The 27,969-nt window shown below is 57.9% G+C and overlaps 5 protein-coding genes across 14 annotated transcripts; 3 read left to right on the plus strand and 2 right to left on the minus strand.

Annotated features, from left to right (window-relative positions):
* Positions 1-4,423: 4,423 nt before the first annotated feature.
* FAM110D (family with sequence similarity 110 member D) lies at positions 4,424-7,563 on the plus strand. Of its 2 annotated transcripts, none has more exons than XM_026516981.4 (2): positions 4,424-4,525; positions 6,325-7,563. In XM_026516981.4, the coding sequence occupies exon 2, from the start codon at positions 6,419-6,421 to the stop codon at positions 7,247-7,249; it is 831 nt and encodes a 276-aa protein (XP_026372766.1). In that variant the 5' UTR covers positions 4,424-4,525; positions 6,325-6,418; the 3' UTR covers positions 7,250-7,563. The 2 variants fall into 2 exon arrangements, with proteins under 2 accessions (XP_026372766.1, XP_026372765.1); XM_026516980.4 differs by having other exon boundaries at positions 4,424-4,511.
* A 1,145-nt stretch (positions 7,564-8,708) lies between these two features.
* CUNH1orf232 (chromosome unknown C1orf232 homolog) lies at positions 8,709-11,967 on the minus strand. Its single transcript, XM_026517206.3, has 4 exons — positions 11,884-11,967; positions 10,563-10,646; positions 10,378-10,475; positions 8,709-9,045 (listed from the first exon to the last, which is right to left on the minus strand). The coding sequence occupies exons 1-4, from the start codon at positions 11,965-11,967 to the stop codon at positions 8,745-8,747; spliced, it is 567 nt and encodes a 188-aa protein (XP_026372991.1). The 3' UTR covers positions 8,709-8,744.
* Positions 11,968-12,995: 1,028 nt separating this feature from the next.
* On the minus strand, positions 12,996-21,147 carry ZNF593OS (ZNF593 opposite strand). 2 transcript variants are annotated; one of them, XM_044390513.3, is made up of 5 exons: positions 20,952-21,147; positions 20,490-20,557; positions 19,478-19,706; positions 15,096-15,168; positions 12,996-14,818 (listed from the first exon to the last, which is right to left on the minus strand). In XM_044390513.3, exons 3-5 carry the CDS (start codon positions 19,510-19,512, stop codon positions 14,675-14,677), a joined length of 252 nt encoding a protein of 83 aa, XP_044246448.1. In that variant the 5' UTR covers positions 19,513-19,706; positions 20,490-20,557; positions 20,952-21,147; the 3' UTR covers positions 12,996-14,674. The 2 variants fall into 2 exon arrangements, with proteins under 2 accessions (XP_044246448.1, XP_048077923.1); XM_048221966.1 differs by lacking the exons at positions 19,478-19,706; positions 20,490-20,557; positions 20,952-21,147 and adding an exon at positions 16,773-16,860 and having other exon boundaries at positions 14,421-14,818.
* ZNF593 (zinc finger protein 593) lies at positions 13,365-14,352 on the plus strand. Its single transcript, XM_026516979.4, has 3 exons — positions 13,365-13,652; positions 13,884-13,946; positions 14,041-14,352. The coding sequence occupies exons 1-3, from the start codon at positions 13,453-13,455 to the stop codon at positions 14,180-14,182; spliced, it is 405 nt and encodes a 134-aa protein (XP_026372764.1). The 5' UTR covers positions 13,365-13,452; the 3' UTR covers positions 14,183-14,352.
* CNKSR1 (connector enhancer of kinase suppressor of Ras 1) lies at positions 18,449-27,946 on the plus strand. 8 transcript variants are annotated; one of them, XM_026516976.4, is made up of 21 exons: positions 18,449-18,731; positions 20,631-20,788; positions 20,893-21,074; positions 21,684-21,768; positions 22,189-22,230; positions 22,309-22,413; positions 22,969-23,028; positions 23,139-23,207; positions 23,510-23,611; positions 23,693-23,763; positions 23,842-23,915; positions 24,068-24,174; positions 24,252-24,282; positions 24,655-24,827; positions 25,689-25,762; positions 25,927-25,998; positions 26,264-26,337; positions 26,493-26,554; positions 26,637-26,736; positions 26,827-27,008; positions 27,266-27,946. In XM_026516976.4, the coding sequence occupies exons 1-21, from the start codon at positions 18,680-18,682 to the stop codon at positions 27,533-27,535; spliced, it is 2,145 nt and encodes a 714-aa protein (XP_026372761.1). In that variant the 5' UTR covers positions 18,449-18,679; the 3' UTR covers positions 27,536-27,946. The 8 variants fall into 8 exon arrangements, with proteins under 8 accessions (XP_026372761.1, XP_044246442.1, XP_044246443.1 ...); XM_044390507.3 differs by lacking the exon at positions 23,510-23,611 and having other exon boundaries at positions 18,496-18,731; XM_044390508.3 differs by lacking the exons at positions 18,449-18,731; positions 20,631-20,788 and having other exon boundaries at positions 20,907-21,036.
* The last annotated feature ends 23 nt before the right edge of the window (positions 27,947-27,969 follow it).

Here is a 27,969-nt window from a genome sequence, read left to right on the forward strand (position 1 = left end):
CAAAATACCTATATATGTTCAATAATAGTTAAATTCGGTCATGTTTGATAGTTTTATGACTTTCTCTGTGTAAAAAAAAATCAAAACATATTTTCCAACATGTCACTATGAACGTATAGTTGTCAATATTGGCAGGAAGATAGATTTCTTGCCGCTGCATTCCATGAGAATCCCGTTTCTTGCCCATGTGTTCCCTACTGCACTAGGTCGGGATTGGATGGTTTTTGTTCCTGGTCCTGGATGTGGAGGCGCCTTGCAGAGGACAGCGGCGGGAGCTGGGGATGGTGGAGATGCTGATGAAGATGCGGCAGGGAGGCGGTGAGCACTGCAGCTGGGGCAGCTCTCCTTCCCCCACCTTCCCCAGTTCTCTGCCTCTGCGTGCAGAAGACTCCACCTCAAGTCTGGTGGGCAGCGGGTAGGGGGGAGCAGAGGAGCCCAGGACCGGAAGCCCCAGGTACCCAGGTACTGCTGTGGGGGTGGGGGGGGTGGGAGCTCTCTCTGCAGACCCCACTCTCCGGCTGCCAGCTGCGTGACCCCAGCTGTGTGAATTAATTCTCCCGCCTGGGCCGCTCCCTCACCCCGCTCACATGGGGCTGCGTGAGAGGCAGGTGGCTACTGAGCAGAGCGCTGGGCACAGGGCGCCCTGTATGTGGACTTGGCTTCCTCATTCTAACACCAGGCTATAGGCGCTTTGAGAGCAGAAATCCGATCTCTTATTCACCGCATTCGCTGGCAACACGGAGGTGCTCCACAAACAACATTTAACGACACCTTCCTCTCCACGCCCCAAGGTCCCCCCCTTCCCGCCGTGGGTGCGGGGTGTCGGCTCTGTCCTGAGGCCGCACCCCTTACCAGGAGAACGGGAGCCAGGCTATTGTTGTGGCTGAGATTCTTTCCTAAACGGAAGGCCCCGAATTACAGAATAGCTGCTCTAATCTCTGTGGGGGCGCACACGGCCAGCGGAGGGGCCCCTCCTGTGGTGCCCAGCCCCACTGAGGCCAGCGTGAGCCCCTCCTGCTCCCTGAGCCAGACCCCACTGGGAGCCCCACCTCTCCTCTGAGCTGCCTTTTCTCAGGACCCCCACCACTTCACACATCTCCTCACAGAACTCCTCCCTTCTCTGCACCCCATCTTCCCTCTCAGCCCCCTTGAAACTCACCCTCCCTCTTCCTCTCCTCCTTCTCTCTCCCTCTGTCTCCGTCTCTCTCTCCCTCTCCTTCACTCTCTCCCCCCTCCCCCACACCCCAGCCCCTCCCTTCCCTAGCCTCTTGCCCTCACTGACACCCTGGCACTCCTGCTGTCTTTACGCCTGTAGCTCTCACCATCCCTCCCCCAACACCCCACCCCCCACCTCCCATCCCACCCAAGCCAGAAATCCCTTCCCCCTGCCCCCCCCCCTTCTCTGGCAGAACAAATGACCTCCGCTGTCCCCTGCTTTGTTGGCCTCTTTCACAGAAGCACTGCCCTGGCTGGAGTTGTGATCAGTCTGTCATGCCTCTGCCACACACACCCCCAAGCAGGCCGAGCTCCCTGAGAGCAGCAACTATGTCTGACCTATCTGCTGACCTCACAGCACACAGCAGTGTCCAGAATGATTTGTTGACAGCAGCTGAGACTGTGGGGTTGGAGAAACGACTCAGGCTGGAGGTGTCCGGAAGGTGTCTGCGCTGGATGAGAGCTAAGAGGCAGATTCAGCTAGTATTTATGAGCAGCTTAAGGCACCAGAGGCTTTCTCAGTCGCCACAGCCGCTACTTCTCCATGCCGCTCAAGAGCTGGGTCTTACCATTCCCATTTTACACAGAAGGAAACTCAGAGAGGTTAAGCTCACGCTCCGGGCCACACAGCCAGCCAGTGGCTGCACCAGAGCCTCAGAGGCAGGGCTGAGGTGTGGGTGGCTGTGGTGAGGGGGCTGTAGCTGGCTGCTAAGGAAGGAAACAACGTGGGTCTGGGGTCTGAGGCTGGATCTGAAGGCCTCCCTGAGTCATCTCATTATTCCCGACACTGACCAGAGCAGCTCCCCCAGCAACCCCCCCCCGCCCCCACCTTCCCCCACTCTCTCCTGCGGAAGGAGCCAGTTCTGACTCAGACCCATTCCAAATCCATCATCAAGGTGATCCGGGAATGAGCTTGGGAAGAGGAAGGAAACAGCTCTCAGATTTGGCCTCCCACTGGCCCAAGGTCCTGGCAGGACCGGAAGGAGCCACTTTAAGGATCTCCCTAGGGATCCATGACCAGAAAGACAGATGATCCGTTCATGGTAAGTGTGACCAAGAGAGCGGCAGGGCAGGCAGCTGCAGTTCCACCTCACGATCTCCCCCTCCCGATGACTCTTGGTGGGGGGGGTTCTTTCACCCAGAAAGCCGAGCCGGTTTGACCTCTCCTCCATGAACGCGCTCTGCCAGCACGGTAGAGGGTCTGTGTCCATTGGCACCCTGGGACAGGGGACTGTCACCCCTCATACTGGGAGCTCCTGAGAGCAAGGCTCCTTGACCACCCCCCCACCGTGGACTCCCGAAGGCAGAGCTGTGTCTCCCCTCTGACTGGGCGCTCTGAGGTCTGGAGCTGTCTTCCCCCCTCTGACTCTGACTGACTGACGGGGTGCTCCTGCCAGGAGGTGGGGTCATTTCTGGTCACCCTCGTCAGACCAGAGGCTGCCGCAGGTGCTTTACACTCTGAATCCCTTCTTTCCATCGCCCAGCATCTGTCTTGGACTCCAGAAAAGAGCTGAGAAGCCCACCCCCCACCTCCCACCCCTACTCTGCCTGCCCTTCCACCCAACCCGGATACTCCTTTAAGACCAAAGGGATGGGGGTTGTATCAAGTCAGACACAACAGCCCCATCCTCCCCCTCCTTCACAGGCCAGGTTTCCTGCCATTGACAGCATCCCAGCTGGGCCCTGCCCAGCCTCCACGCTTAACCCCTTCATGACCAGATCTCAGTGCCAGGGGCCTGCACCCCAACCTGCATCTATAAGATTAGGAGAATAAAAGTACCCCTTTCACTGGGTTGTTTTGAGGATTAAATGTGTTAGTCACAGAACACTGCCTAGCATACATTAATCCCCCAATAAAAGTTAGCTCCTAGTCTCATTGTGTGAGCTTGGATGGATCATTTCACATTTCTAAGCCTCAGTATTCTCAGCTGTTAAATGGGGAAGTAAAACACACTACTCCCCAAAGACTGTCTAGGGATGAATTGTGATCATGTAAATAAAAGTATTTTGCAAAGAAACATAACATAACAATACAATATGGAGCTATCATGGACCAATAAACAAAACAAAAGTAAAAACAAAAACAAAAAAACCTTCCTTTAACTAGGTGATAAAAATCTCTTACTGGCAAATGGGCCTCCCGGTTTTTCAGACTTGTTACCTTATTTGAAAAGCAGAGGGTACAGCGGAAAGGGTGGTTTTGGAGTTGGGTTTCGGCAAGATCCCATTTCCTCATCCATCAAGTGGGGTGGTCACCCCCACTGGGCCCCCCTCTAGAGTTCTTAGGAGAGCCAAAGGAGATCCGAGAGCACAGGTGTGAATGTGCTTTGCACACATTAACAGTTCTGCAAGGCAAGGAAAGGGGCCAGCTGGAGGGGGGCAGGGTGCCTTGGCAAAGGCATTGGTTTTTGAGCTCTGGGTGCTGCAGTTTACTGGGGAGAGAGGGGGAGATCTCCTGGCACCAGCACTGTGGGGACAGGCTCCCCCTTGAGACACAAGATGTCAGCTCGAGAAGTCCCCAGTGGGGCAAAGCAGAAAAGAGGCCAAAGACACCAGCTTGGCCCTGGAATCATCCCTTCAACACCCTCTTCCCAGCCAATCCCATTGGCCATCAGAGGAGCTTGGGCAGAGTCACCTCCAATGGGCTCTGAAGTGACTGTCAAGCCCAGACTTGCTAGGACAGGCTCACCCTGCACGTCAGCAGCGCCAATGCCCCCACCCTTAGGCTGCAGATTCCTGGCCTCACCCCTAGGGAGAGCAGGCCTGCCACCATTCCCCCCCCCCCCCCCCCCCCCGTCAGGACAGGCCTAAACCTGCTACAGAGGGAGACAAACACAGTCAGCTAGAACCCGGCTCTGCCTTCGCCTGCTAACCCAGAGACTCTGCCAAGGCCTAGCAGATGGGGCTGACCCGCATGCGTAGCCTGTCCCTACCCCAGGCCTCTGGAGGAAGTTAGGGAATCAGGAAACCTTGTTTGGGTCCTGGCTGTACCCCAAGCTCACTGTACCTCCATGCAAATCACTTAACCTGTCAGGGCCTGTGTGACCATCTGTAAAATAAAGGGTCTGGATCTGGTCCAAATGTCCTCACCAGTACTAAGACTGTGACCAGGAAGGAGTTAACTGGAGACCAGGCTCCAGGTCAGGAAGGCAAGGGTTAATCTGGGGGGGGGGTGGAGGCTCTCTCTCCTTTTCCTGTGGAGAGTGAGGTTTGGCTGCCACCAAAGTTACTTCCAGTCCTTGCTGTCCCTCCTGCCCTTGTCTGGTCCTGCCAACGGACCCCTGCAACGAGCTTCGGTGAGTGCACAGAGGTGAGGGCATCCTGAGCCCAGGGCTGGGGTGGGAAGGCACTCAGGGACCCAAGGGCAGGGAGACTGGCACCAAACCAGTGAACAAGTCCCCCCATCCCCCCAGCCCATGTCCAGAGCTGAAGCTGTGGGCAAAGTTCAGACCACTAACCACAGGACTGGAAGAAGATGGGCAAAAGGACGGAGGGCACAAGGATGTCTGGAGGCTTCTAGGGTGGAACGTCTGTGGTCAAGCATCAGGGCCAAACCAGGAGGCAGGGGAGAGACCGTGGATGGCAGGGTATTTTGGTCCCTGTGTTTAGGGACTTTTTATAGCCTTGCTGCTCAGGGCTGGGAAGAGGAGACAGAGATGGGAGGATACTCATAAGGTCAGACAAGCATGGTGCCCTCCTGGGACCTTGGAATCCGACCCATTGCCTGGTATAGTTCTTGAAAGCCAGGAGGGAGGGCGCTGCCAGGCTCTCCTTGACGCCTGGGCTCACAGTCACCAACTACCTATGGACTGACTTGACACTAGATAGCGGGGTGTGTGTGTGTGTGTGTGTGTGTGTGTGTGTGTGTGCTGGGGTGGGGGGTTTGGCAGGGTCTCTGTTCCAAGGCTTCTTGGGGCAGCCTCCCCCCATTCCTAGCAAGTTCCATTCTTTTGTTGCCTCCTGACTGAAGTTCCCCTCAGCCCCCAGAACTTATATGTCCCTTTCAGTTGAATGGAGGATTCAGGGAGGAGGGAGCAGGGGTCGTATGGGGTGTGCTGAGCTGTGTGGGTGGCCCATTCTGTTACTGCCAACAGCACTGTCAGCTCTTGATTTACAACCCCTCCTGGTCCCCTTCCCCAGTGGCAGAGGGGAGGTGGCGGACAAGGGTCACAGGGTCTCAGGATGAGAAGAGGGCAGGGACCCTGAGGGCAGGTTTCTGGGAGTGCTGCTTATTGGGAAGAATTTGTGGAAGGAACTTCTTAGTGAGGCAAAGGGCCCGTGTCTAATGGAAATTGCTTGGTATTACTGCAGCGAGAAGAGAAGCAAAACCTAAGAGGGAAGTTCTGATGGGCCATGAGACAGGCCATCTGAACTAGTTCTGCACCGCAAGGCTAGAGACCTGGGTTTCAATCCCAGCCCCTAACTCTCAGTAAGACCTGAGCAAGCCCCTTCCTCTCTACCAGTTTCCTTTTCTGTAGAAATGGAAATGCAGAGGTAGGCGAGGTGGTTATTTTACAGGCGGGCATTGTGGGATCCCCTTGGCAGGGGTACAGAGGTGGTAGGTAGCTGGCTGACATGACCTGGTGGCCACCTCTCTCTCTCTCCTCATGGCCCCGCTGGGACTGGGCTGGGCAGTTGGCTGCAATTACTGGAGGCTCCTACCCTGTGGTTATATCCCTGACCTCGGGTGCATGGGGGCGGGAAGGGTGGGCCCTCCTGGAGCCAGCCTGTGGCTGGGGAGCCTTCTTGTCTTGGACTCAAAGTTGCTGGGTTGGGAAGAGGTATTTTTTCCGGTTGAGGCCACTTTCGGGAACTGAGCCGGGACCAGCCCCATTTCCTTTTCCAAGTGTCCCACTTGCTGATGCTTAGCTCTGTGGCCAGACTGGGGCACCCTCAAAGGGGCATGTTTCTGGGTGGCCAGGGTGCCCCTGCTCAGTGTCTTTGAGGGATAGGGGAGGGGGTAAGCGGTAGCCGGAGCCTCTCCCTCAGGCATGGTACCGGCTGATTTGGATGGGGGAGGGGTGGCTGGCTGGTCCTATTCCCAGGAATGCCTGCAGGAGAAGTACAGGGACATCTACTCTCTCCCTGATCGGTCCTCTTTCCGTGTAGGCACCAGGGAGTCCCGGCCAATTGCTCTTGGTTCCTCAACTAGCTGCTTACTTCCAGTGGCTTATGGGGTACAATCCTGTCCAGTCCCGCTGAGATGATCCTGGCTTCTCCCTCCACCGCGTCCAGGGGACGGACCCCCAGCGCCGTGGAGAGGCTGGAGGCCGACAAAGCCAAGTATGTCAAGACACACCAAGTGATAGCACGACGCCAGGAGCCAGCTCTGCGTGGGGGTCCCGGACCGCTCACCCCGCACCCCTGCAACGAGCTGGGGCCCCCTGCATCGCCCAGGACGCCCAGGCCCGCCCGCCGGAGCAGTGGCAGGCGGCTGCCAAGGCCTGACTCCCTCATCTTCTACCGCCAGAAGCGGGACTGCAAGGCTTTGGTGAACAAAGAGAACGCCAAGGGCCAGGGGCTGGTGCGGCGCCTCTTCCTGGGCGCTCCCCGAGACGCCGCCTCGAGCAGTCCCGGCCCACCCGAGCGACCAGCGGCTCCTGGGGTTTGGGCCGCGCCCCAAGATGCCCCGGAAGCGGCAGGAAAGCGGGCGCTGTGCCCCACCTGCTCACTACCCCTGTCGGAGAAGGAGCGCTTCTTCAACTACTGCGGTCTGGAGCGCGCGCTGGTGGAGGTGCTGGGCGCCGAGCGCTTCTCTCCGCAGAGCTGGGGCGCCGACGCCAGCCCCCAGCCCGGAACGTCGCCGCCGCTCGGTTCTGGGGACACCAGCGACTGGACGTCCAGCGACGGCGACGCGGATCGCCCGGACGGTGCTGGCTGCGACGGCGGCGGCGGCGGCGGCGGCTCAGAGGCAGCGGGCTCGGCGCGGGACGGGCGCCCCCCGGTGTCGGTGGTGGAGCGCAACGCGCGCGTCATCCAGTGGTTGTACGGCTGCCAGCGCGCCCGCGGCCCGCCGCGCGAGTCCGAGGTGTGACTGCGGCCGCTGGGGAGCAGGCTCCGGGGGAGTCCGGGGTCCGGGGAGGGCGAAGGGGTGGGCCCAGGGCTGGACCCGGGCACGGGCAGGGATGCCCTGCCTCTGACGCGCCGGGTGCCTTTAGGCGAGCCCCTCCCTCTGCTTTCTTGGTTTTCCCCTGTGAACCTTGGGAGGATGGGACAAAATGATTCCGAAGGCCCTTCCCAGAGCAGACGACGGAGGGGGAGGGGGCAGCTACGTGGCCCCTGTGGAGGCCTGGGGTGGGAGATCAGAGAATCTGCAGAATAAAGCCAAAATGTTATTTAAAGGGTTCGTGATGTTGGATTAGAGAGCAGATATTGAGGAAGGGGAAGGGGCGGGCTGGCGGGGTTACGCGCGTTGGTTTTGGAGTGCGGGTTCCGGAGTGCGGGTTCCAGGCTCACTGTGTGACTCTGGGCAAGCACTTAACCTCCCCGAATCACAGCTGCACCCCTCGGTGATCGAAGTATTTTTGAAATGGTCACAAAGCGCATGGCAAAGTGCCCGGCATACAGGAAGCGTTCGATAAGCGACAGCCACTAAGACCACCACGGAATTAGTACGAACTCTGTTATGATTATTTCCTCCACCGACCCCGAGGTCGGTCCACACTAGATCTGGGAGCCAGGAATAGCGTGTTTAGGGAGTTCTGGGGAGGGGTTGCCTGCAGAAATCTGGGGTCCGCCGGCCCCACAAGGCCCCCATTCCTGGAGATTTGCTGCCCCCTTTTGGTTACCAGCTGTGAATGGGCTGAGATACGAAGAATCCAGAATTGAGGACAGTAAAGGAAGGGACCCTTCAAACCAGGATTTTGCTAACCTGCAGCCTCACACCGGGCCACTGTCTTCCTTTCCCTCAAAGACACACAAGGTCACTTGTTTGCCTCACACGTCCACACCTCCAAGTCCTTGCTTACGGTCCTCCTCCCTCTGCCTGGGCTACCTTCCCCTTTCTTTCCACTCACCCTTCTAAGATTACATGTGTTCGTTCTCCTTCAGAAATTCCTGAATTCCCAGTCGGCCTCATCTCCGAGCTCCCAAGTACAGCCTTATTTTTGTGCCTCAACTTGTCACCTCGTGTGGGACCCGCTGGTCGTCTGAGTTCTCTCCCTAGTCTCTGACCTTCCCCTGGTACAGGAACGGTGCAGAGCAGAGCCACAGGCAAGGTTTCTCGAATTAAAAGAGGCTGAACAGGGCGATGGGGCCTGTCCTCTGGGATTCCCCAGCTTCCTGAAAAGTTGTACCCTAAATTGGACACAATCTATCCTGACACCAGGGCTGTCTGGTCATTTTCTCCCTGTACGTTTGTGGGGGAAGGGAGTGAGGACGCTTTGAGCTGGACCCTGCCTTGAGGTTGCCCACCCAAAAGCAGTCATCCCCGCTGTCCGGACAAAGGCACGCGGTCACACGGGGTGTCGGGTCAGGGGTTTTATGGGGGTAGGGGAAGGAAGGAGCAGGGGCCCAGCTGGGCCGGCCGGCTAGTCGCCCTTGGGCGCAGCCTTCACCCTCATCTCGGCCAGTTTGTGGGTGAGGAAGCCCCACTTGAAGCCGGCCACGGCGTCGGCCTCCCCCGGCTCGGGGCGCTCGGTAGCCTCCTCCGCGGCCTCGTCCCCGGCTTCGGGGTCTGGCTCCGGGTTGCGTTCGGCGCCGCGCAGTATGGACGCCGCTGCCGCCTGCTGCTGCTGCCACCTGCTGGCGAACGCGTCCCAGAATCCAGGCCCGCGCGGCTCCGCCTCTGTCGCGGTCACCGCCTGCGAGGGGCGCCGTGCAGCCAGCGGGCTGCCGGAGAAGGACGGGCGTCACTGGCCGAGAGGCCCGAGGAAGGAACGAAGAGGGGAGACGGGGTGCAGGCGCCAGTAGTGGGGCAGAAGGGACCAGAGGGAGGTCAGGTGACTGGGGGGGGGCGCGAGAGCTGGGAGACTGGAGACCAGGGGAGGGCTCAGAGGCACCGGGAAAGGGGGCTGGGGTGGGACAGGGTCAGGGGATTAGGTGAGGGGTCTGGGAAGAGGGGGCCGAGACCAGGATTTCTGGGGAGAGAGTCGGGGCCAGGGGTTTAGGAAAGACTCGAGGAGAGGAGTACGGCCAGAGGAGGAAAGCCTGAGGTGTGGAGTCTGGAAAGCTGTGGGAGGAGCCCGGCCGGGGGGGCGGGGCCCAGCGACGCTTGGGGCGGAGTCAGACTCTGGGAGGAAGGGTCGGGGAAGCCAGGGTTGCAGCCCAGGGGCAAGAGGCAGGGCGGGGGCAGGGGTGAGGTTCTGGGATGGAGGGAAAGGGGGACTGGGGAAATGAGGGAACACTGGAGAGAAGGACGGGTGGAGCGACCCAAGGAAATGAGAAAGGCCTAGATGAGGGCTTGGGGGGGAGGACTGGGGAGGTGGCAGGGAGTGTGGGGGGAAGGGCAGTGATGGAGCGGTGATGAGTCTTGACGTGGGAGCCTCAGATCTGAGGAGGAGTCATTGGAGCTCTGGGAGGGACAGGTGATGAGCGCCAGGAGGGAGAAAGGAAGCCCTGAGGCTGGAGAGATGGGTGGGTTGGGGGACCCCAGGGAAGAAAGGAATAGGGGAGTGTCAAAGAAAGGGGTGTGACTAGGCTGGAGGAAAGGACAGAGGGGGTGTGTGCTAGGATAGAGCTAGGAGAAAGGAGCTGCCCTGGGTCCCACTCCCCACCCCCCAGCATCAAAGCCCTTCTAAATCAGTGGTTCCTAACTAAGCTAGTGTGCCTCAGGTCCTCAGGAGCAAGCTGCAAATACAGATCCCAGGCCTCAGCCCACATTGGGAACCACTGACCTGGACCACCTCTGTTCCGAACACCTAAATGTTCTCTCTTCTGTTCCCTGATTGTAGGGAGATGACCCCTCCCATGCGGATGGGGAAGAGAGAGACAGAGCCTGAAGTACCTTCTAGCACCTCAATCCCAACAGCCCTTCAAGTCCTCCTAAGATCTAATCTCCAGATATGTTGATTTGGCCTCCTTCCTGATCAGACAAACGGAAACAGCCGGGGGCTGGCCCTCCCCCTCCCTCCTGGGTCAGAAAGATAGACAAATAGACCAGAAGGAAAGGACATGGGAGAAGGGGGACCCTAGGCCCATCCCAGCCCCCACCAACACACGTACTGGTCAGCACTGGGCTCCGGTGGCAGCAGCTTGTCCTCATCTTCTTTGTTAAACAGAGACGACATTGTCAGCCAACCTTTCACCCCGACCCCCTGAACCTGGGAGGAAGGGGCTGGGAGTCAGGGAGGGGTCACAGCAGCCTCTGCCAGGCTCCCCCGCGCTGGGATGAAGAAGGGAGGACTCACCCGGCGGGCCAGCTGTGACATGGAGTGGAAAGCCTCTTCTGCAGGGTCTGCTGGCTCGGGCTCCACTAAGGCTGGGTTCCCTCTCTGGGACACAAGACCCCTCCCAGCATGAGAGAGGCCCCAGAGGAACGGGACCTTCCTCCCCCACTGCTAGCCTGGTATGCACACCCTGCCACCCCCAAACCCTCACACCTAAACACCCATCTTGTCCCCTCACACCCTCCGTAAATACAGACAGGTATACCTGTATTATACACACCCGCAGACATAGCCACATGCACCCACACATGTGTGGACGAGGGCATGCCTGCTGGTGTAGACACACACCTGTGCATGAGCATGCGTCCACACCGCTCTAGCTCTTCACCTGTGCACAGATGTATGTGCTGGGAGGCACCCTACAAGGACACGTGCGGTTACACCGTTCACACCCGCGAACTTACACGAATGCAGACAGCTGCACGGAGCCCCGCCTACAGCACGCTACACCACTCCGCCCATCCACAGACATGAAGGCAGAGACGTACACACACACCGTACAAACGTAACACCTGCCAACGCCTTCACAGAGGCACTCGGGAACAAACTTAGGCCCCAAATACACGCCTGAAAATACCTATCTCCAGTTCACACCTCCCCGTACGACTTCAGGGGGCCAGTCTTCATACTGACCCACAGATACTTCTACACAGGCCCATCCTGGGGCACCAAACTGTCTAGACAGATACTTACTCACACACATACACTTGTGCCCTACAGAAATATTTCCTGCCCCTGCGATTTCCGTGTGCACAACTGCCACTTATCACAGCCTCTAGATTTAAGACTGTTCCCAGTTTCAGAGCTTTTTTGATCTTTAATGTCAGGACAAACATGGTGCAAGTCTGGTTCTGACCTGATGCTGCGACAGTGATTGTCTACGTCAAGCCCCACTTCCCCTACTTCCAGTCCCATAGGGCTCACTTTCCTCTCAAGGCAAAGCCATCCCGATTCTGCTCAGCCCTGCCCACTAGAAAGTGTGTCAAGCCCCATGTACCCTGGGTGGCTACGGCCCACTGGTCCTGGAAGGATCTCTTCCATGTAGTGGCCCTTGAGATCTTCGGAGACAACAATCATTCATCTGGTGGCCCCCAAATCTTCTTCCTCAGTTTTCTTAAATACCCTGGCTTTCTGCACCATCCCATTTGTCATCCCTGAATGTGCTAGTGGCTTCTACACAAATGTGCACTCCCCCCAGAACCTGTCTCTTGCCCTTCCTTGTACCTCTCACTCCTGCCGCCCATCTGCCATGACCCACCCAGCAAGCATGGATGGTACCCACCTCCTCTGCCAGGTCCTCCTCAGATTCCCCACTTAGGGTCTGTAACACTTTGGACTTGTAGGTTTTCCAGAAGGCCTGGGTCATGGCTGCAGGGAGATAGACCCGGCACCCACGCTCAGGAAGGCAGTGAGTCAGTGGGCACCCAGTGGGTCTGGCTCCAGGAACTTGGTGAGGCCGAAAGCCTGTCCCAGGGATCAGGTGACTTCATTAAAGATGCACCAGCCTTCCCAGATGGCACAGCGCCCAGCAGGTGAACCTGACCCAGAGGAGTCTGGGGTGGGGACAGGACAGAGCTGGCTTCTGTGGCCTCAGCCCCTTGTCTTGACCCATATCGGCCAAGAATAATGAAAACATCTCCTCGGAGGCCTCCTTCCTGCCCCTAGGGGTACTTGAATTTGATCCCTTGGAATAGCTCCAGAAAAATCTGTCTTCATTCACAAAGTCCATTTATAAAGTCCTTGGGCCCAAGACCCACACTGGAGCCCCTGTGACTGTAGCCATACCAGTTGTGCCCTCAGCAGGGCCTGCCTTCTATCCCCATTCAGCTGTGAACTGGATTGAGGAGCTCCCAAGGCCCCCAGTTGGCACCCTGGGATTACATTTCACTGCTTTGTCTGGGCTGGAAACGGATTCCTTTCCCCAGGGGATGCACGCGCACGTCTCCCTGTTACCTGGCAACAGGTTCCAAAGAGCTGGAGTCCCTGAATTATTGCTGAGCTCCTCTGGTCAGCCAGGAAGGCACCAGGCTCCGATGAATGGGGAAAGGCTCTTGGGCCCACTCCCCACTCTGAGCACACAACACCTAGGCTGTGCCTCTGCCTTTGCCTGGGAGTCCAGAGCTCAGGGAAAGGGGCAAAGATGAGAGGTCCTTCTCTGAGCACTTCCTCTTCTTGTGAGAGGAGCTGACCCCAGTTCAGTCTGAGTGGATGCCCGAGCACTGTGCTCCCTGAGGAGGAACACTCCTTGCTCAAGGATTTGGTTGGGGGTGGATGAAGGCTGGAGATCCAAGGGAATAAGTGGGGAACCGCGAGAAGTGGTGAGGGCTTTGTCAGGAACTGGAGGTATCTCAGGAATCCTTGTGGGGGCCGGGATCGCAAACGTAGTCACTCTTACTCATTAACTCATTTATTCACGTCACAGCCATTTTTCAGTGCCTCCCAGGGTTGCTCAAAGCATTTTCCCTCTCCCCTCTGACCCTGGAGTCTAAGATCTGGGAACAAGCAAGGGGTGATAGTGCCCCGGGATGGCGCAGAGATAGGCGGGGCGAGGCCGGACGGGAGGGCAGAGGCCGGAATCCCCCGGGGGTACGCACCACCCAGCCGCCCCCCAGCGAGAGCCTCGCCCGTGGCGGGTGACGCCGCTCTGGGCCGCGCCCGGCGCTCCGTCACTGACGTCGACGGCCGCCTGGGGGCGCTCAAGACTCGAACCGCGCGAATGACGTCATCTGAGGCGGTCTGGAGGAGCGGGCTCTGCCCCCGGGCGTCACGTGACGTCACCCAACAATCCGGAAGCTCCCACACGTGTGCGCCGGACCCGGTTCTGGGCCGCCCGGCCCCGCGGTCGCTGGCCATGGGTCGCTCCCGCCGGACCGGTGCGCACCGAGTCCACTCTCTGGCCCGCCAGATGAAGGCGAAGCGGCGGCGGCCGGACCTGGATGAGATTCACCGCGAGCTGCGGCCCCAGGTTCCCGCACGGTCTCGGCCAGACCCGGGCTCTGAGCCCGACCCCGACCTGCCAGGGGGCGGCCTGCATCGCTGTCTGGCCTGCGCGTGAGTCCCGGCCCGGTCTGGCCTGAGTTGGAGAAGGGTAGGCGGGACGCGACGGGGGCGTGAGGTCCGGGCCCCGGGACGCTCTGGGTCTCCTCTCGTGGGACCCGTGGGTCAGCTGATCTCCCATCCCTTCAGGCTCACTGCCCGGCGTCAGGAAGAGCTAGGTTCAGGGAGGTAGGCGTACCTGAGAGCCATCACCTCACTCTTCTTACCCACCTCCCATCCCTACAGGAGATACTTCATCGATTCCGCCACCCTGAAGATCCACTTCCGATCCAAAGACCACAAGAAAAGGTATGAAGGAGTAAGGAGACGGTTGATGGATGAGTGCTGGTTAGACAGGGCTTGCATCTGGTCAACTCCCAACTCTCACTCTTCTTTCTCCCAGGCTAAAGCAGCTGAGCGTGGAGCCCTACAGTCAGGAAGAGGCCGAAAGGGCAGCGGGAATGGGCTCTTATGTGACCCCCCAGCGACTGGCAGTGCCCACGGAAGTATCCACTGAGGTCCCTGAGATGGACACAACACCCTGACCTGACCTGAGGATGCAAGGCAGGGGGGCTGCCCATGGACAGTGAGGCAAGGGCGAGGCTGGGAGAGACTGTGCCAACATTTTTTGGCCCTGGGTTTCGGGAGTGGATGGCCTCTTCTGGGTGCCCTCACCCCCAATAAAGGAACTGGATAGAGAAGACTTGCCTCTGACTCTCTAACCTCCAGGCCACTCCCCCCAGCTCCTGCCCTGTGGGGTTTTCTGCTACTCTTGTTTACAGGGCCTAGGGTATCTATTCCTCACTTGGTCTAGCTTTGGAACCTACAGCCTTGCCTTCCCTCGGGGGTCCTGGCATCTGACCTGGAGCCCCCAGATGGAGCCCAGGTCAGTGAAGGGGAGGGGAGGATCAGGTTCATACTGTCCTGCTCCCCGTGAGACCAGGGACTGGCCCGCAGAAAAGAAATGGGCTCCTGAGATTGCAACCCCTGCTGAGTCACCTCCCCCAGGACCAGGTGAGGGGCCGCCTACTTTATCCTCAGGCCCGCGGTGGCCGCCGCTGCCCCACCATCTTCCACACGGCATAGCAGGAGCCCCCCAGTCCGAGGACAGCCAGCAGTGTAGCCACAACCCCAGCCAGTGGACTCCGGGGCTCTGCTTTCAGCTCCCCAGCTATCTGCATCTGGAGGTACACAGAGGGTCCATCTGAGGGGTCAGTTGAGACTTCCGGGAAAGTAGAGGGTGGGAAGGAGCTAGAAGGTACAGCTGAGTGAAGGAGATGCCATTGCTGCCCCAGGGAGATTCCACCCCAATCCCTCTCGCTTCACTGCCCATCTGGGCCCTGGCTGCTGCTCAGGCGGCAGGAAACGTGACAGCCTGGCTGCTGGGGATGTCAGCCCAGCTATGGTAGGGGAAAAGTAGGGGGTCAGTAGCAGAAGCCATCAGCGAGAGGTACTTACCTGTAGTACCCGGAAGTAGCCAGGGGTCAGGCGTCGGAATCTCATGGTGGATGCCACTAGTCTCCCTGGCGGCCTGTGGGGTAGAAGCAGGAATGAGGAGTAGTGGTGTTCATGATAGGAGCGGAAATGAGTGCATAGAGGTTTCTGACCTCCCATATACATGAGAGCCATGCGTCAGAGGATGCTCACCAGCGTCCGCTCTCCCAGGTCTGGCAGGGGGCGGGGCAACTGGACCTTTAAATCTGGTCCCTTCCCCCGCCTGCCCGGTCCTGCCAGCCTCAGGAGCAGCTGTCAAGAGAGATCAGCATCAGGCCTGAGCAGCACCTCCCCCACTCACCAGGGAGGCCAGGCTGGGTAGGCAGGAGAGGCCTTGCCTGGCAGCGCTCAGGAGTCTGAGACCTGGACCAGGTACGAGGAAGGTCTCCCCAGCCCTGGTCCTGGCTCTGTCCCTACCCCTCAGATGGTTGGATATCACCAGTCAGTCCTCAGCAAAGAAGGAGCAGGGTGCCTTATTAACCCCCCATCTTCCCAGACATTGGTAAGCCTTTTCACTTGGTTTCTGTTGGATCAACAGCCCCTACCTTGGGAAAAGGCACATATCACTTCTTTCTCCAAGATGAAGTTCCTGCAGGGACTTTCCTATTCTTGGCTTGGGGACAGTAATAAAAGATTAGTATATACTGATTAAGAAAATTGTCCATGGCATGCTAAAAAACAGTAGCCACCTGTGCCAGGCAGTATTCTAAGAAGTGAACGTGTATTATTTAATTTGATATTAACTTTCTCATAAAGTGAAAAAAAAAAGCACATTTTCAGAATAGCATGTGGAGTATCTGCCTACGTAGAGAATGGAAACTTTACAGTGGTCCCCACTTGGGAATGGAATAGAGATATAACGACCTACTGTTAACATTTGAATGTTTTACAACAAACGTGCAGAAGTAACATCTCTAAACTCATAAAACTACCTTTAAGATAGAAGCTACCATTTACTCTACCCTTACCTGCCTAGCCCTGCCAGGTGCTGGGGGCACAAAATAAAGGCCATGTCATGGATGTGAGGCCCCCAGTCTTTTTAGGGGAGCACGTGAGTACAGTGGTGAGTCCCTGCCTGTTTGTCCCATGCAGGACTGCGTGTTCAGGGAGGGCAGGGGCTGGCTGGCTGGCTCAGGGTAGGTGTTTGGTGAAATCAGAAAGGTGGAGACAGGTCTGTGTTTATTGGGCTTCCCCAGAGTGCTACAGGTGGGCTGTTGAAGCGGAGTGATGGAGGGACACATGCTGCACACGGTGTGAGGAGGCATGAGGCAAAGGAGGAAGCCAGAGAGGTGAGGGCTGTGTTGCACATTTGGAGCCTACTGGGTCACCAGGGAGGGAGCGAGGCCTGCAGGGACCTGCGGGGACCTTGAAAGAAGCAGCCAACAATTTGCATTCATGTCTGATGCCACATGTCAGCAGCGCTGGCCGGGTTCCAGAGAACTGGATATGTATATGAAATCATTAAATGAGGACAGCCGAAACACACACACTAGGTGAGCCATCCATAGGCCAAGTGCAGAATTTGGATTTTAGGGCAAGATCATGACAGGCTTTGAAGGCTGGGTATTGGGGCACTGGTAGGGATTCCAAAGTGACAGTCGGAAGGCCAGGCCCCTCTCCACAAAATTAAAGCAATAATACCTCAGATCTATCCCATGTGACGGATTTCGAAGTACTTCAAGGAAATCATCACAGCGCTAAGGTCTAGGTGTCCCTGTTTTAGACAGGAAGAAACAGGTTCAGAGAGGTATTGAGGTGAGGCTCCATCACACAGCAAATGGCACTGATTCTGTCTGATTCCTGGGAGTCACCTGGCCTGGGATGGTGGTGACGATGGTGATGATGGTGACCACTACAAACAGTATGTTTCAGACTTGTTCCAAGTGAAAGGCTCCTAACTGGGATTCAGAATTTAGGGGCCCCATAAACTTGGATGGGAAAAACTAATATATATTCACTAACCTGTAACCAAAACTTACCACTTCCTTCTATATGGATTGAAGTATCAGCAGTATCTATGGCTTTTTCACCTATTGAAATCACAGATATTTTATATTAAATTAAAGTTACTCAACTATCTCAATATTATATATGCTCACGAGTATTTCAAAATTGTGGTGGTTATTAACCCACTACTAAAAATTGCGCTCTTTCAGACACTCCTGCTATGTAGCTGCCATTCATGGGGCACCTCTAGGCCTAGTAGAGGGTCAGTGACCAAATGGTGAACGTACCTATTCCCACCCCGGCGACCCGGGCTTCTCCATTACGCTCCTGCGTTCCTTATGTTTAGCTGTTAACTGGTAAATGTGTGCAAAGGGGTGAGTCAAAGACCACCCCACAGTTTAGTGTTCTTCAAGTTGACCAACAACACGCTGATACTGTAGAAACGGAAAATTTAAGTCTTATTTAATACTGATAAACACATTACTATGTCATAAATTCATGGTGTATTTTTTTTTAAGATTTTATTTTTTTGAGTACTCTCTACACCCAGTGAATGTGGGGCTTGAACTCAACCCCGAGATCAAGAGTTGCACACTCTACTGACTGAGCCAGCCAGGCACCCCAATCATAAATTTGTGGGGTTTGGGTTTTTTTTTGTTTGTTTTTGTTTTTTTTAAGATTTTATGTATTTGCCAGAGAGAGAGGGAGAGCACAAGCAGGGGGAGCAGCAGGCTCCCCGCTGAGCAGGGAGCCTGGTGCAGGGACTGGATCCCAGGATCCTGGAATCATGACCCAAGCTGAAAGGCAAATCTTAACCCCTGAGCAACCCAGGTGTCCCATAAATTTGTGTTTTAAATATATTTTGATTATAATTCTCACCTTCAGCATTTTTTAAACGCTTCCAAAAGCACTATTCTGAGAAAGGGTCCATAGGTTTCACCAGACTGCCAGAGGGTCTGTGTGCCAAAAAAGAGGGAGGCTAAAAACCCCTATTCCAAAAAGTTTTAGACCTATTAATGCAGGTATTATGCACAGCAGCCCATTTTGCAGACGAACTGACGCTGGGTGGGGAGGGGCGCGGAGCTAACAAGCCGCGGAGCTGATGTTTGCAGCCAGGGCTCTGGCTCCCTAACCTCTGCTTTGTGGCTGCACTCCCTGCTCACCTTTATGACTGACTTTCTTTCCTTTCTTTCTTTCTTTCTTTCTTTCTTTCTTTCTTTCTTTCTTTCTTTCTTTCTTTCTTTCTCTTTCTTTTCTTTCTTTCTTTCTTTCTTTTTTTTTGGCGGAGCCTAAAGGTCAAAGTGCAGTTTGGGGCGGGATCCCGGCCCGCCCCCAAGTCGCCTAGGTCGCACACCGGTGGCACCGCCTCCAGGCAGGCAGCCCAGCAGTCCAAGGACGCCTGAAGGGCGGGGCAGGAGGCGGGCAGGGGGCGGGCCGATGGCGGTCGCGGCGCCTCACCTGGCGGTCTAAATTGGACCCAGGTATGCCAGTGGCTCCGCCCAGCGCCCGGCCCCGGTCCCTCCCCAGGCCGGACTCCGGGAGCGGAAATTCCTGCGCGGGCGGGACCCGGCGGGAGCGGATCCCAGCGGGCGGTCTCGGCCATGGAGCCAGTAGCGACCTGGACCCCCGGGAAGGTGGCATCTTGGCTGAGAGGTGGGCCTGGGCAGAGTCGGGCTGGAGGGGCACTGCGACGGGGAGAGGAAAAGGGGAGAAGGACGAGCCAGGTCTGCCAGTTGGTTAGTCAACAAGCGATTTATAGAGCGCCTGCCAGGTACCCGGTACTGTGCTAGGCAGAAGGATCGCCGGGATGACCCCGGGGGGCCTGAGAACTCAGAGGGGTCTCCCATCGCCCCAGCATCGCCAGGGGCTGCCAGGGTGGCGGCGGGGAGGTGGTGGTTGTGTCATGAAAACAGAGGGGCGGCCCTACTGTGCCCAGGCCCACTCAATCTCCTTTATCTTCCCTCCGCCCCAGGGCTCAGTGGGCTGTTTTTAAACCCATTTTTCAGAAGCGGCAACTGACGCACTGAGCCAGGAAGTGATTTGCTTGGGCTTTGGAATAGGGCCGGTCCTCCTGTCTTTTCCCTTCTCCCCACCTTGAGATTCCCATTGAGAGAAACAGAAGGCCCAGTCAGACCGAAGGGCTTGGCGCAGCCCCACCCTGGGGGACTCAGGGGGAGGACGTGAGCCCTATTGGGTGGGAAACGGCCCAGACTGAAGCTAGGAGAGGGGAGGTGAGTCCCCACAGCCTTCCTGGTGGGGGAAGCTCCCAAAGGAGTGGAGGGAAACGGACGACGCTGCTGGCAGGCTCAGGGCTCAGGGCGATCAGCCCTGGAAAAGCAGGGATTCCGGGCTGGAGTCAGATTCCCAGGCCGAGTTCCAGGCCCCGCCCCTCCACTCACCAGCTCTGCGACCAGAGGTCTGTTTCTCTATCCATAAGATGAGAAAGTCACCAATGATCTCAGGAGGTAGACAAAATGAGACCATCATGGCAGGTGCCTGGTCTGTGTGGCTCAGTGTAGGACACTTTGGGGAGGACGGCAGCGCAGCGGGGTCACTGTACATGGCAAAGGAGCTGCTCCGGGTCTGTAGCCACGGCGTCACAGGTCCAGGAACTCCCAGTCCAGTGTTCTTGATGTCACATGGGGAATGAGGGAGAGCTATTAATGACACTCACATTCCCCGGCGATGGAGCCTGACATGGAAGGAATTCCTTCAAAGAGAGAGCAAGCTACTTAATCTCTGTTTGTACCAATTTTCCCATCTATAAAATGGGGATAACAGTAGTCATTACCGTCTACATTCAGTGAGCACCAAATGTGTTAATATGTAGAAAGCCCTTAAAATTTTGCCCAGCACAGAATAAGCTTTCGATAGATATTATTCCTATTTTTGGTCTGCCTTGTCTACCCTGTGCCAGGCATGGGCTAGAATTAGAGATGAACAGTTATTTATGGCCCAGAGCTTGAGGGGCAGTGGGAGCAGGAGAGCCCCCGACCCACCCTGGGGAGTTATGGAAGGCTTCCTGGAGGGAGTTAGATTAAAAAGGGGGAGTAAAGGAGCTAGAACACTCCAGGCAGGAGAGATAGCCCATAGAAGACCCTGAGGCAAAAGGGCATTCCAGGAGCTACAGGGAGTTAGCGCTCTGGATCGAAAGTATTGGGTTTGAGGGGCTGTGCCAGGAGATGAGACTGGAGAGGCAGGTGGCGGCCTGGTCATACAGGGCCTTGTAGATCAGGTCAGAGAGTCTGGTGATGATACAATGGCAGCTCTTACCGACTACCATGAACCAGGGAATGGGCCAAGCGCTTGACATGCCTCGTGTCATCTGATACCCACATGATCAGAAAGTAGGTGCTTTTATTATTGCCATTTCACAGGTAAGGAAACTGAGGCACAGAGCAATTAACTTACTTGCTGAGTAGTGTCATCTGTGAAATGGGCAGAACACAGCGTGGTCTCAGGACTGTGGTTAGGAACAGCTGGGAGGGAAAAGGGCTTTGTGTGAGTGAGGAAGTGGCCTAAAAGGCCACGGCACCCCTCTTCTCCCTCCAGGCCTCGATGACTCCCTGCAGGACTATTGCTTTGAGGACTGGGAGCTGTCTGGCAAGTGCCTGCTCCAGCTCTGTCCCCGAAGCCTTGAGGCTCTGACCGTGTGGCCTCTGGGCCACCAGGAGCTCATCCTGGAAGGGGTGGAACAGCTCCGGGCCCTGGTGAGTGAACGGTGGCCACGCTGGCTGCGGCTTCCAACCGCCTGGGGGTTGTGGATGGGGGGCTGGCCACTACCAGGAGACAGCCTGCCTTTTTTCTGGCACAGAGCTCTGGGCTACAGACAGAGAACCTTCAGAGCCTGACAGAGGGGTTGCTCGAGGGGACCTGTGCTTTCCAGAGCTTGGTCCGAGGCCACCTGGAAGGCTGTGCTGAGCCCCCTGCTGATGTCCTCAGTGCAGCGGTGCGGCTGGTGCGTGAGGCCCGAGTCCTCCTCTTCTGGCTCAACAGGTACCTGGGCCCCTCCTCAGCCCCTCGTTGGGCTGGCTGGTGAGGGGGCCCTTCTCATCCTTGGCCTCCTCCGGGGCCTGGGAGAGAAGAACAGAGCTTGGCTGTTGCTCAGAAGTCGTGGAGCGGGCAAAGAGGTTATCTGTGCAGGGGCACCGGGGCGCCTGGGTTCCCACCCACCCCCAGCGTGTAATCGTAACCGTCCTAACACTGCACAGAGAGCTTCTCCACTCCCTTCAAGTGCTGCTGCTTGTCCCGCAGGTCCCAGCTCAGGTGTCACCTCCTCTGGGAAGCCTTCCCTGTTGCAGGTTCTCAGAGCTCCCTACTGTTCACAGCGGCTGGAGTTATCTCATTATTGATGTACTCATGTGTGTAAGGCCTGTCTCCCCAGCGCCTAGGACAGGGCCTGGCACGTCTTAGGCGCTTGACAGCTAAGTCCTGTGCTGAGCTCTGTCGACATATCAGTCATCTCCTTTCCCCCAAGCAGAACCCGTCAGAGCGGCTCTTCTCTCCCCCCATGCGGCGATGAGTAGTTGGCTCTGAGTGGTTCCAAGACCTGACTGGTCATCACAGCCCCCTAACCACTGCCCCTCCCATCCTTCCCCCTGCCAGGTACCTCTTCTCCCACTTAAACGACTTCTCGGCCTGCCAGAAGATTGGGGAGTTGTGTGGGGAGCTGGGCCAGGCCTTGCAGGAGGTAGGAGAACCAAGGGCCAGGCTTGGCCCAGGCTGTAGAGACCAAATCAGGCTAGAGCTTTTTATAACGTGTGAATCAGCACAGGATCACGTGTGGGGGTTGGGAAGAGGCAGGGGCAGGAAGAAAGGAGGCCTGGCCACGGGGTAGGGGGCGATGGGGGCCTGGGGTCTTCTAGCTGGCAGGGGCAGCTCAGGAAGTTTGACTCTGGGGCAAGGGTGGAGTGGGTGAGGGCATACATGGTGATTTCTGGGGTTTGGCATCAGGGGGACAAGACCTTGGAGCCAAAGCTCTGAGGCCGTGTCATCCTGGGAGGAGACCAGCATGCAGGACACAGGGAGGGACCCCAGGGAAGCCCACCCGGCCCTCGGGAGAAGGCAGTGCCCCTGCCTCAGGGAAGGCTGCTGCCCTCTCTGCTTCCAGGACAGTCCAGTGGCCGAGAAGGAGAACAAGGTCCTGAGCATCGTGAGTGTGGGTTTGACTGAGTGGGGCGGGAGGGGGGCGTGCTGGGAAGGGGCGCAGGCTCAGCATCCCCTCCCCCAGTGCAGCCACGTGGCCGGGATCTGCCAGCACATCCTGAACTGCAGCCCCCAGGAGCTGCTGGAGCAGAGAGCCATGCTGGAGCGCGTGCAGCTGGACGACCCGCGGGTGAGCTCCGGCCTGGGCAGCCTGGTCTGGGCCCTGAAGTACGGTTGTCGGATCCCACAGGATCCTGTCCTGCTCTGGCTGGAAGGCCTCTTCTGTACAGCTGTGAAAGGCCCAGGGGACTTTCCTGGGGTCTTAGGTCATTAAGCACTTCTCCAGTCCTGAGGTGCTTTAGCTGGTGTGGTCTCAGGTGACACATTCCAGCCCTGGGACATAGACCTGGCGGGTTAGGGGACTGGGGAGAGGACACGGACTTTCTTGCTTTCATCTTTGACTCGTTGAGAACCCCAGAGCCCCCAGCCCTGCCCCTGTCCTGCCCCCGCCCGCTGATCCCTTCAGGAGGGCTGCTGAGAATCTCCTACCTCATTAGTCAGCAAGCCCAGCCTCCCTCTGGCCCTTATTGGAGGAGGCGGCAGGGGCCCAGAGAGGAGGGGCAGGCCCAGAGTCACACAGCAAGTTGGGCAGTGCCGACCTGGGGCCAGCTCTCCCCCCAGTTCCACCCACTGAAGAATCCTGGTCCCCCAACACCCTCAGTGACTGCAGCCTCTGCTTCGGCAGGGCCTGGAAATCCACACCACCAGTAACTGCCTGCACTTCGTGTCCCGTGTGGGCACCCAGGTGAGAACCCCGCGCCCTTCTCAGCCGCCCGCCCCAAGGCCCTGCCCTCCAGCTGAGCCTGCCTCAGGCCCACGGAGAGCGAACCCTGTGAGCCCTACCCCGCATACCAGGTTCCTGCTGACTCCCGGCTGCGGATCCTGCCTGGAGACGAGATTGTCCAGGTCAATGAGCAGGTGGTGGTGAGTGAGGAGAGGGACACGGGGTTGGGGAGTGAAGGGGCTACTGAGTAAAACCCAGGGCCGGTGGGTGGGGAGGGACCCTTGTGGAGACCAGGCTTGGGGGAGCTGCCATCCCTGAGATGAGCCAGCTCTTACGGGTCAGAGTGGCCTTGGCAGAGCCAAGGTGAAGGGCTGGTGGAGGCCTCCTGGAGGAGGAGTGGCAGGAGACCGAGGGCAAGGGCTGTTGGCTTACTTCGGAGCCTCGTGGGCGGCTGCATCAGCCCTGGGTCCCTGGCCTGCCCCCTGCCTCCTGCCCTGTCCAGGTGGGCTGGCCCCATAAGAACGTGGTGAGGGAGCTGCTACGGGAGCCAGCCGGGGTCAGTCTAGTGCTGAAGAATGTCCCCGTCCCGAAGACCCCTCCACAGGTACTTGCCCTCCAGCCCTGCCCCCATCCCGCTCTCAGACCCCTGTCGTCAGCTCTGTCACCATTTCTGGTTGTTCCCCAGACCCCTCCTCAGGCCCCAGGCTCCCCACAGCTGTCGAGCCCCTCGCTGGCTTTCACCCCGCTGTCTCCCAGGTAACAGGCTCTGCCGTCGGTGGGTCTGGGCGGGGGTGCCACGAGCTCACTCATCTCACCTCCCCTTGCTCTCCCCAGGGCCCCATCCGAAGACGTCTTTGCCTTTGACCTGACTTCAAACCCAAGTCCTGCACCCAGCCCTACCTGGACAGGTAGATTCAAAGTCCCACCAAGTGGCAGACGCCCCGGCCAAGGCATGTGGGATGCCTGGCTCTAACCTCCCCCCCCACTCTAATGTCCTCACCCTACTGCCCAGCATGGGGCTGGTCTCATGGATGCTCCTCTCTCTCCTCCCTCCTGACAGACGCTACCTCCCTTGACTCTGAGTCCCGGCCCGTTCCCCCCACACCCCCAGCCACACTGCCAGCAGGGGTAGTGGAGACACAGGAAGCCCCAGAACAGCCTGACAAGGTAAGATGAGGGCTCAGCAAGGAGGGTTGTGTGGCTCCGGCCCCAGACCCTTCTCTAACCGCTTATGGCCTTTTCAGAGTCCTGTTTCTGGTCGGAAGAAATCAAAAGGTAAGAGACGTACTTGACCGGGTGGGGATCCCCTGATAGGAGCTCTTTGAAGTCTTTACAGTGTTTGGCAAGACCACCCCTCCCATTTCATACACAGCCTCTCCTCAACAGCTGGGTGTGACAGACCTGTGCGTCCAGCCTGGGCCTCTCACCAGCTCTGTGACTTTGGGCTAATGACTCCTCCTCTGATCTTCCGTTTCCTCGCCTCTGAAACGGGAAGAGTCAGCCCTACCTCAGGGAGACACCTGTAACCTTTCAAGCCCAGAGTATGGGTTCAGAAGATCAGCTGGGAATGCTGGGGGGGTGCAGGTGCAGGCTGGGGGGTCCGGGTGGCCCTGCCAGCCCCTAAGCACCCAGGCCGTGCTCCCGCAGGCGTGGCGACACGGCTGAGTCGCCGGCGGGTGTCATGCCGGGAGCTGGGACAGCCCGACTGCGACGGCTGGCTGCTGCTGCGCAAAGTGCCCGGCGGCTTCATGGGCCCGCGCTGGCGCCGCTGCTGGTTTGTGCTCAAGAGACACACGCTCTACTGGTACCGCCAGCCCCAGGTGAGCCCCCGCCCCCCCGCCCGGCTTCGCCAGGGGGTCAGAGCCATGGTTCTTGTCCTTATCCTGCCGGCCCCTCCCTCTGTGGTCACGGGCAGGCCACCGACCCCCCGAGCCCCGTCTGTAAAACAAGGTCACTCCTGGAGAGACACAGACGGATGTGTGTGTGAAAGCAGGCTGAGCAAGGCATCACGGGCAGTGCAGAGTCACGTCTGCTCTGCCCACTTTTCCTTCCTCTTCTGTTACTCCATCTATCCTGTTTATTCATTCGATGAACATTCAGGTGCCGGCTGCGTCCCCAGCTCTGGGCCGTGTGCTAGGGACATAGGGCAGACGGGGACAGTCCCTGCTCCTCTGGGCCGGTAGCGGGGAGGGTGCATGCACGCTCAAGGACCGTTTGGGGAACACACGCTATGCTGAAGGAGAAGCCCAGGGGTGGGTAGGAGCCCAGTGGAGGTGGACAGTCCAGCCCGAAGAGTCGAGAAGGCCCCCTGAGAAATCAACGCCTGGGGGTTAGTCAGATGGGAAGGAGAAAACAGCAGGAAGGGAGAAGAACGTTTGTAAAGCTCAGGGGCATGCAGCAGCTTCCCGTGGCTCTGAGGACAGAACAAATGCATAAGCAGTCAGTCTTCTCTTTTGGGACTGTTTTCCTGGATATCTTTGGCTCCCCTTTCCTGGCTCAAAGGCCCCCCCTTGGTCACACCCCCTGCCCCCACCCCAGATTCCTGCCCTGAGCTCTAGGCACGAGGAGATTTGTGGTTGGAGAGCCCGGGAGCACTCTCTCCCCTGCCCACCCCAGGAGCCTGACTGGGCCTCCAGGGTAATGGGGCTGCAAGCTGACCCTCAAACTGTGACTTCTCCCAGGATGAGAAGGCTGAGGGCCTCATCAATGTTTCCAACTACAGTCTGGAAAGTGGACAGGATCAGAAGAAAAAATAGTTAAGTCCTGGAGTGTGACACGGCGCGGGGGGAGGGGGCGAGAAAGGGAGAGAGGAGAAGACGTGGGGGGTGGGGGCAGCAGGTAGCTGGGATTCCCGGGGCAGCCTCATGGGTTCTGGATGGGCACAGCCAGGCTGAGTGAGGCCGCTCTGCTCCCTGGCAGTGTGTTCCAGCTCACCCATGACGTGTACAAACCCTTCATTTTCGCTGCTGATACCCTGGAGGATCTGAGCATGTGAGTGCCACCTACCCACAACCCCCAGCTCCCACATGAGTGCTTGTGAGCCTGGCTCAGGAACCTGGATTCTGATCCCAGCTCTCCGATAGTGGCTGGTCAAGGCACTCACTTCCCCAAGCCTCAGTTTCATCATCTGTAAAATGGGTTAATAAGAGTTCCTACCTCTCAGAAGTGCTCTGAGGATTAAGTTAGAAGAGGATGGAGGTGCAAACCCCTGGCATACAGTAGATGAAAACTCCGAGACCCGTTTGTCCCTCCACAGGTGGGTGCGCCATCTCATTACCTGCATTTCCAAGTACCAGTCTCCGGGCCGCGTCTCCCTGCCCCGAGAGGAAGGTGGGTGTCTCACAGGGGTGGGTCCCACCAGGTCTCAGCTGAGCCTCTGTCTTTCCTGCAACGGGGGCTGAAAACTCCAAAGCCCTAGCCCACTCCCTGGCCTCCCAAAACCCTGTGAAGCTTAGTGGGCTCCCCAACTGCTCCTGTTCCCCCAGACTGCTACAGTGAGACAGAAGCAGAAGACCCTGACGATGAGGCTGGGTCCCGCTCGGCCTCGGTGAGTGGGAGACTGGTGGGGAGCAGAGAGCAGGCCATAGGGCTCAGAATGATACCTACCTCTCCTTGCGCCCTGCCCATAGCCCAGCCCAGCCCAAGTTTGGAGTCCACTCCATGGAGACACGTCACCTGCAGCCACCCCCATGCAGGGCAGCCCACGGACTTCCTTTGGCCCACCAACAGGTGTTGTGCTGGGGTTGGGAGCTGAGCTGGAGGGCGGGGGGCTGGGGGGGCCAGGATGGGTACATCCTCATCTGCCTCCCCCTCCCACAGACAACAGTGAAGGGGCGCTGGAAGGAATGGTGCAGGGGCTGAGGCAGGGTGGCGTGTCCCTCCTGGGCCAGCCACAGCCCTTCACTCATGAACAATGGCGGAGCTCTTTCATGCGGCGCAACCGAGACCCCCAGCTCAATGAGCGAGTGCACCGCGTGCGTGCGCTCCAGAGCACTCTCAAGGTCAGCTGGAGGGCACTGGGTGTGGTGAAGGGCTGGGCTCTGGGCTTTTGGTTCTGGTTTCTGGCCCTGAGCTCTGGGCTCGGCTGTGGACTGGGCCAAGTTCTAGGTTCCCAGAGCCAGCCTCTCAGTGTGAGGGTCAGGGCTAGACCGGGCCAGGTGCTGGGTTTTAAGCATTGGACTCCAGAGTGAGCTCTGGACTTGGGCTCTGCCCCTCTCCCTGGGTGATCATGGCTCCTTAGCCCCTGCTCTCTTCACAGGCAAAGCTGCAGGAGCTGCAGGCTTTGGAGGAAGTGCTAGGTGACCCCGAGCTGACAGGAGAGAAGTTCCGACAGTGGAAGGAGCAGAACCAAGAGCTCTACTCAGAGGGCCTGGGAGGCTGGGGAGTCGTGCAGGCTGAGGGCCACTCCCAAGTCCTGAGCTCTGACTCCAGAGAACAATCTTCCCACCCCCTGCCCTCTGACCCTGAGGAGCAGTCCCATCTCTGCCCCCTGACCCCAGAGAGCAACCTCCGACCTCCTGACCTCTGACCCTGAGCAGTACCTTGGCTCCTGACCTCTGGCCTTGAGGACCACCTCAGCCCCCAAGCCTCTGATATGTCCAGGACAGAGCATCCCCGGGTTCTGTTCAAGGCTGGAAGTAGTGCTAGTCCATGTGTCACCCCAAGATGCCCCCCTTTGCCTACACGTCCACCATTTCTGCTCCTCTCTCCCCTGGAGTGGGGTAAAGTGAGTGAGCTCTGTGCCATCCTCTCTCTTGCCAATGAAGGAGTGACACGCTGGGCTGAAAGAGATTCTCTCTCACCTCATCCTCCGACCTGTGGGGGCACAAACCTATCCCCCTCCATCTCTGGAACTTCTCCCTTCCCCAGACCAGTCTTATATAATCGTTCATTTTACACAAGAAACACTTTCAACAAAATAAAATCAGTTTATCTAAAATGAATCTACATGTGCCTTGACTT

The sequence above is a fragment of the Ursus arctos genome, unplaced genomic scaffold (genome assembly GCF_023065955.2).
Source record: "Ursus arctos isolate Adak ecotype North America unplaced genomic scaffold, UrsArc2.0 scaffold_32, whole genome shotgun sequence".
Classification (NCBI taxonomy): domain Eukaryota; kingdom Metazoa; phylum Chordata; class Mammalia; order Carnivora; family Ursidae; genus Ursus; species Ursus arctos.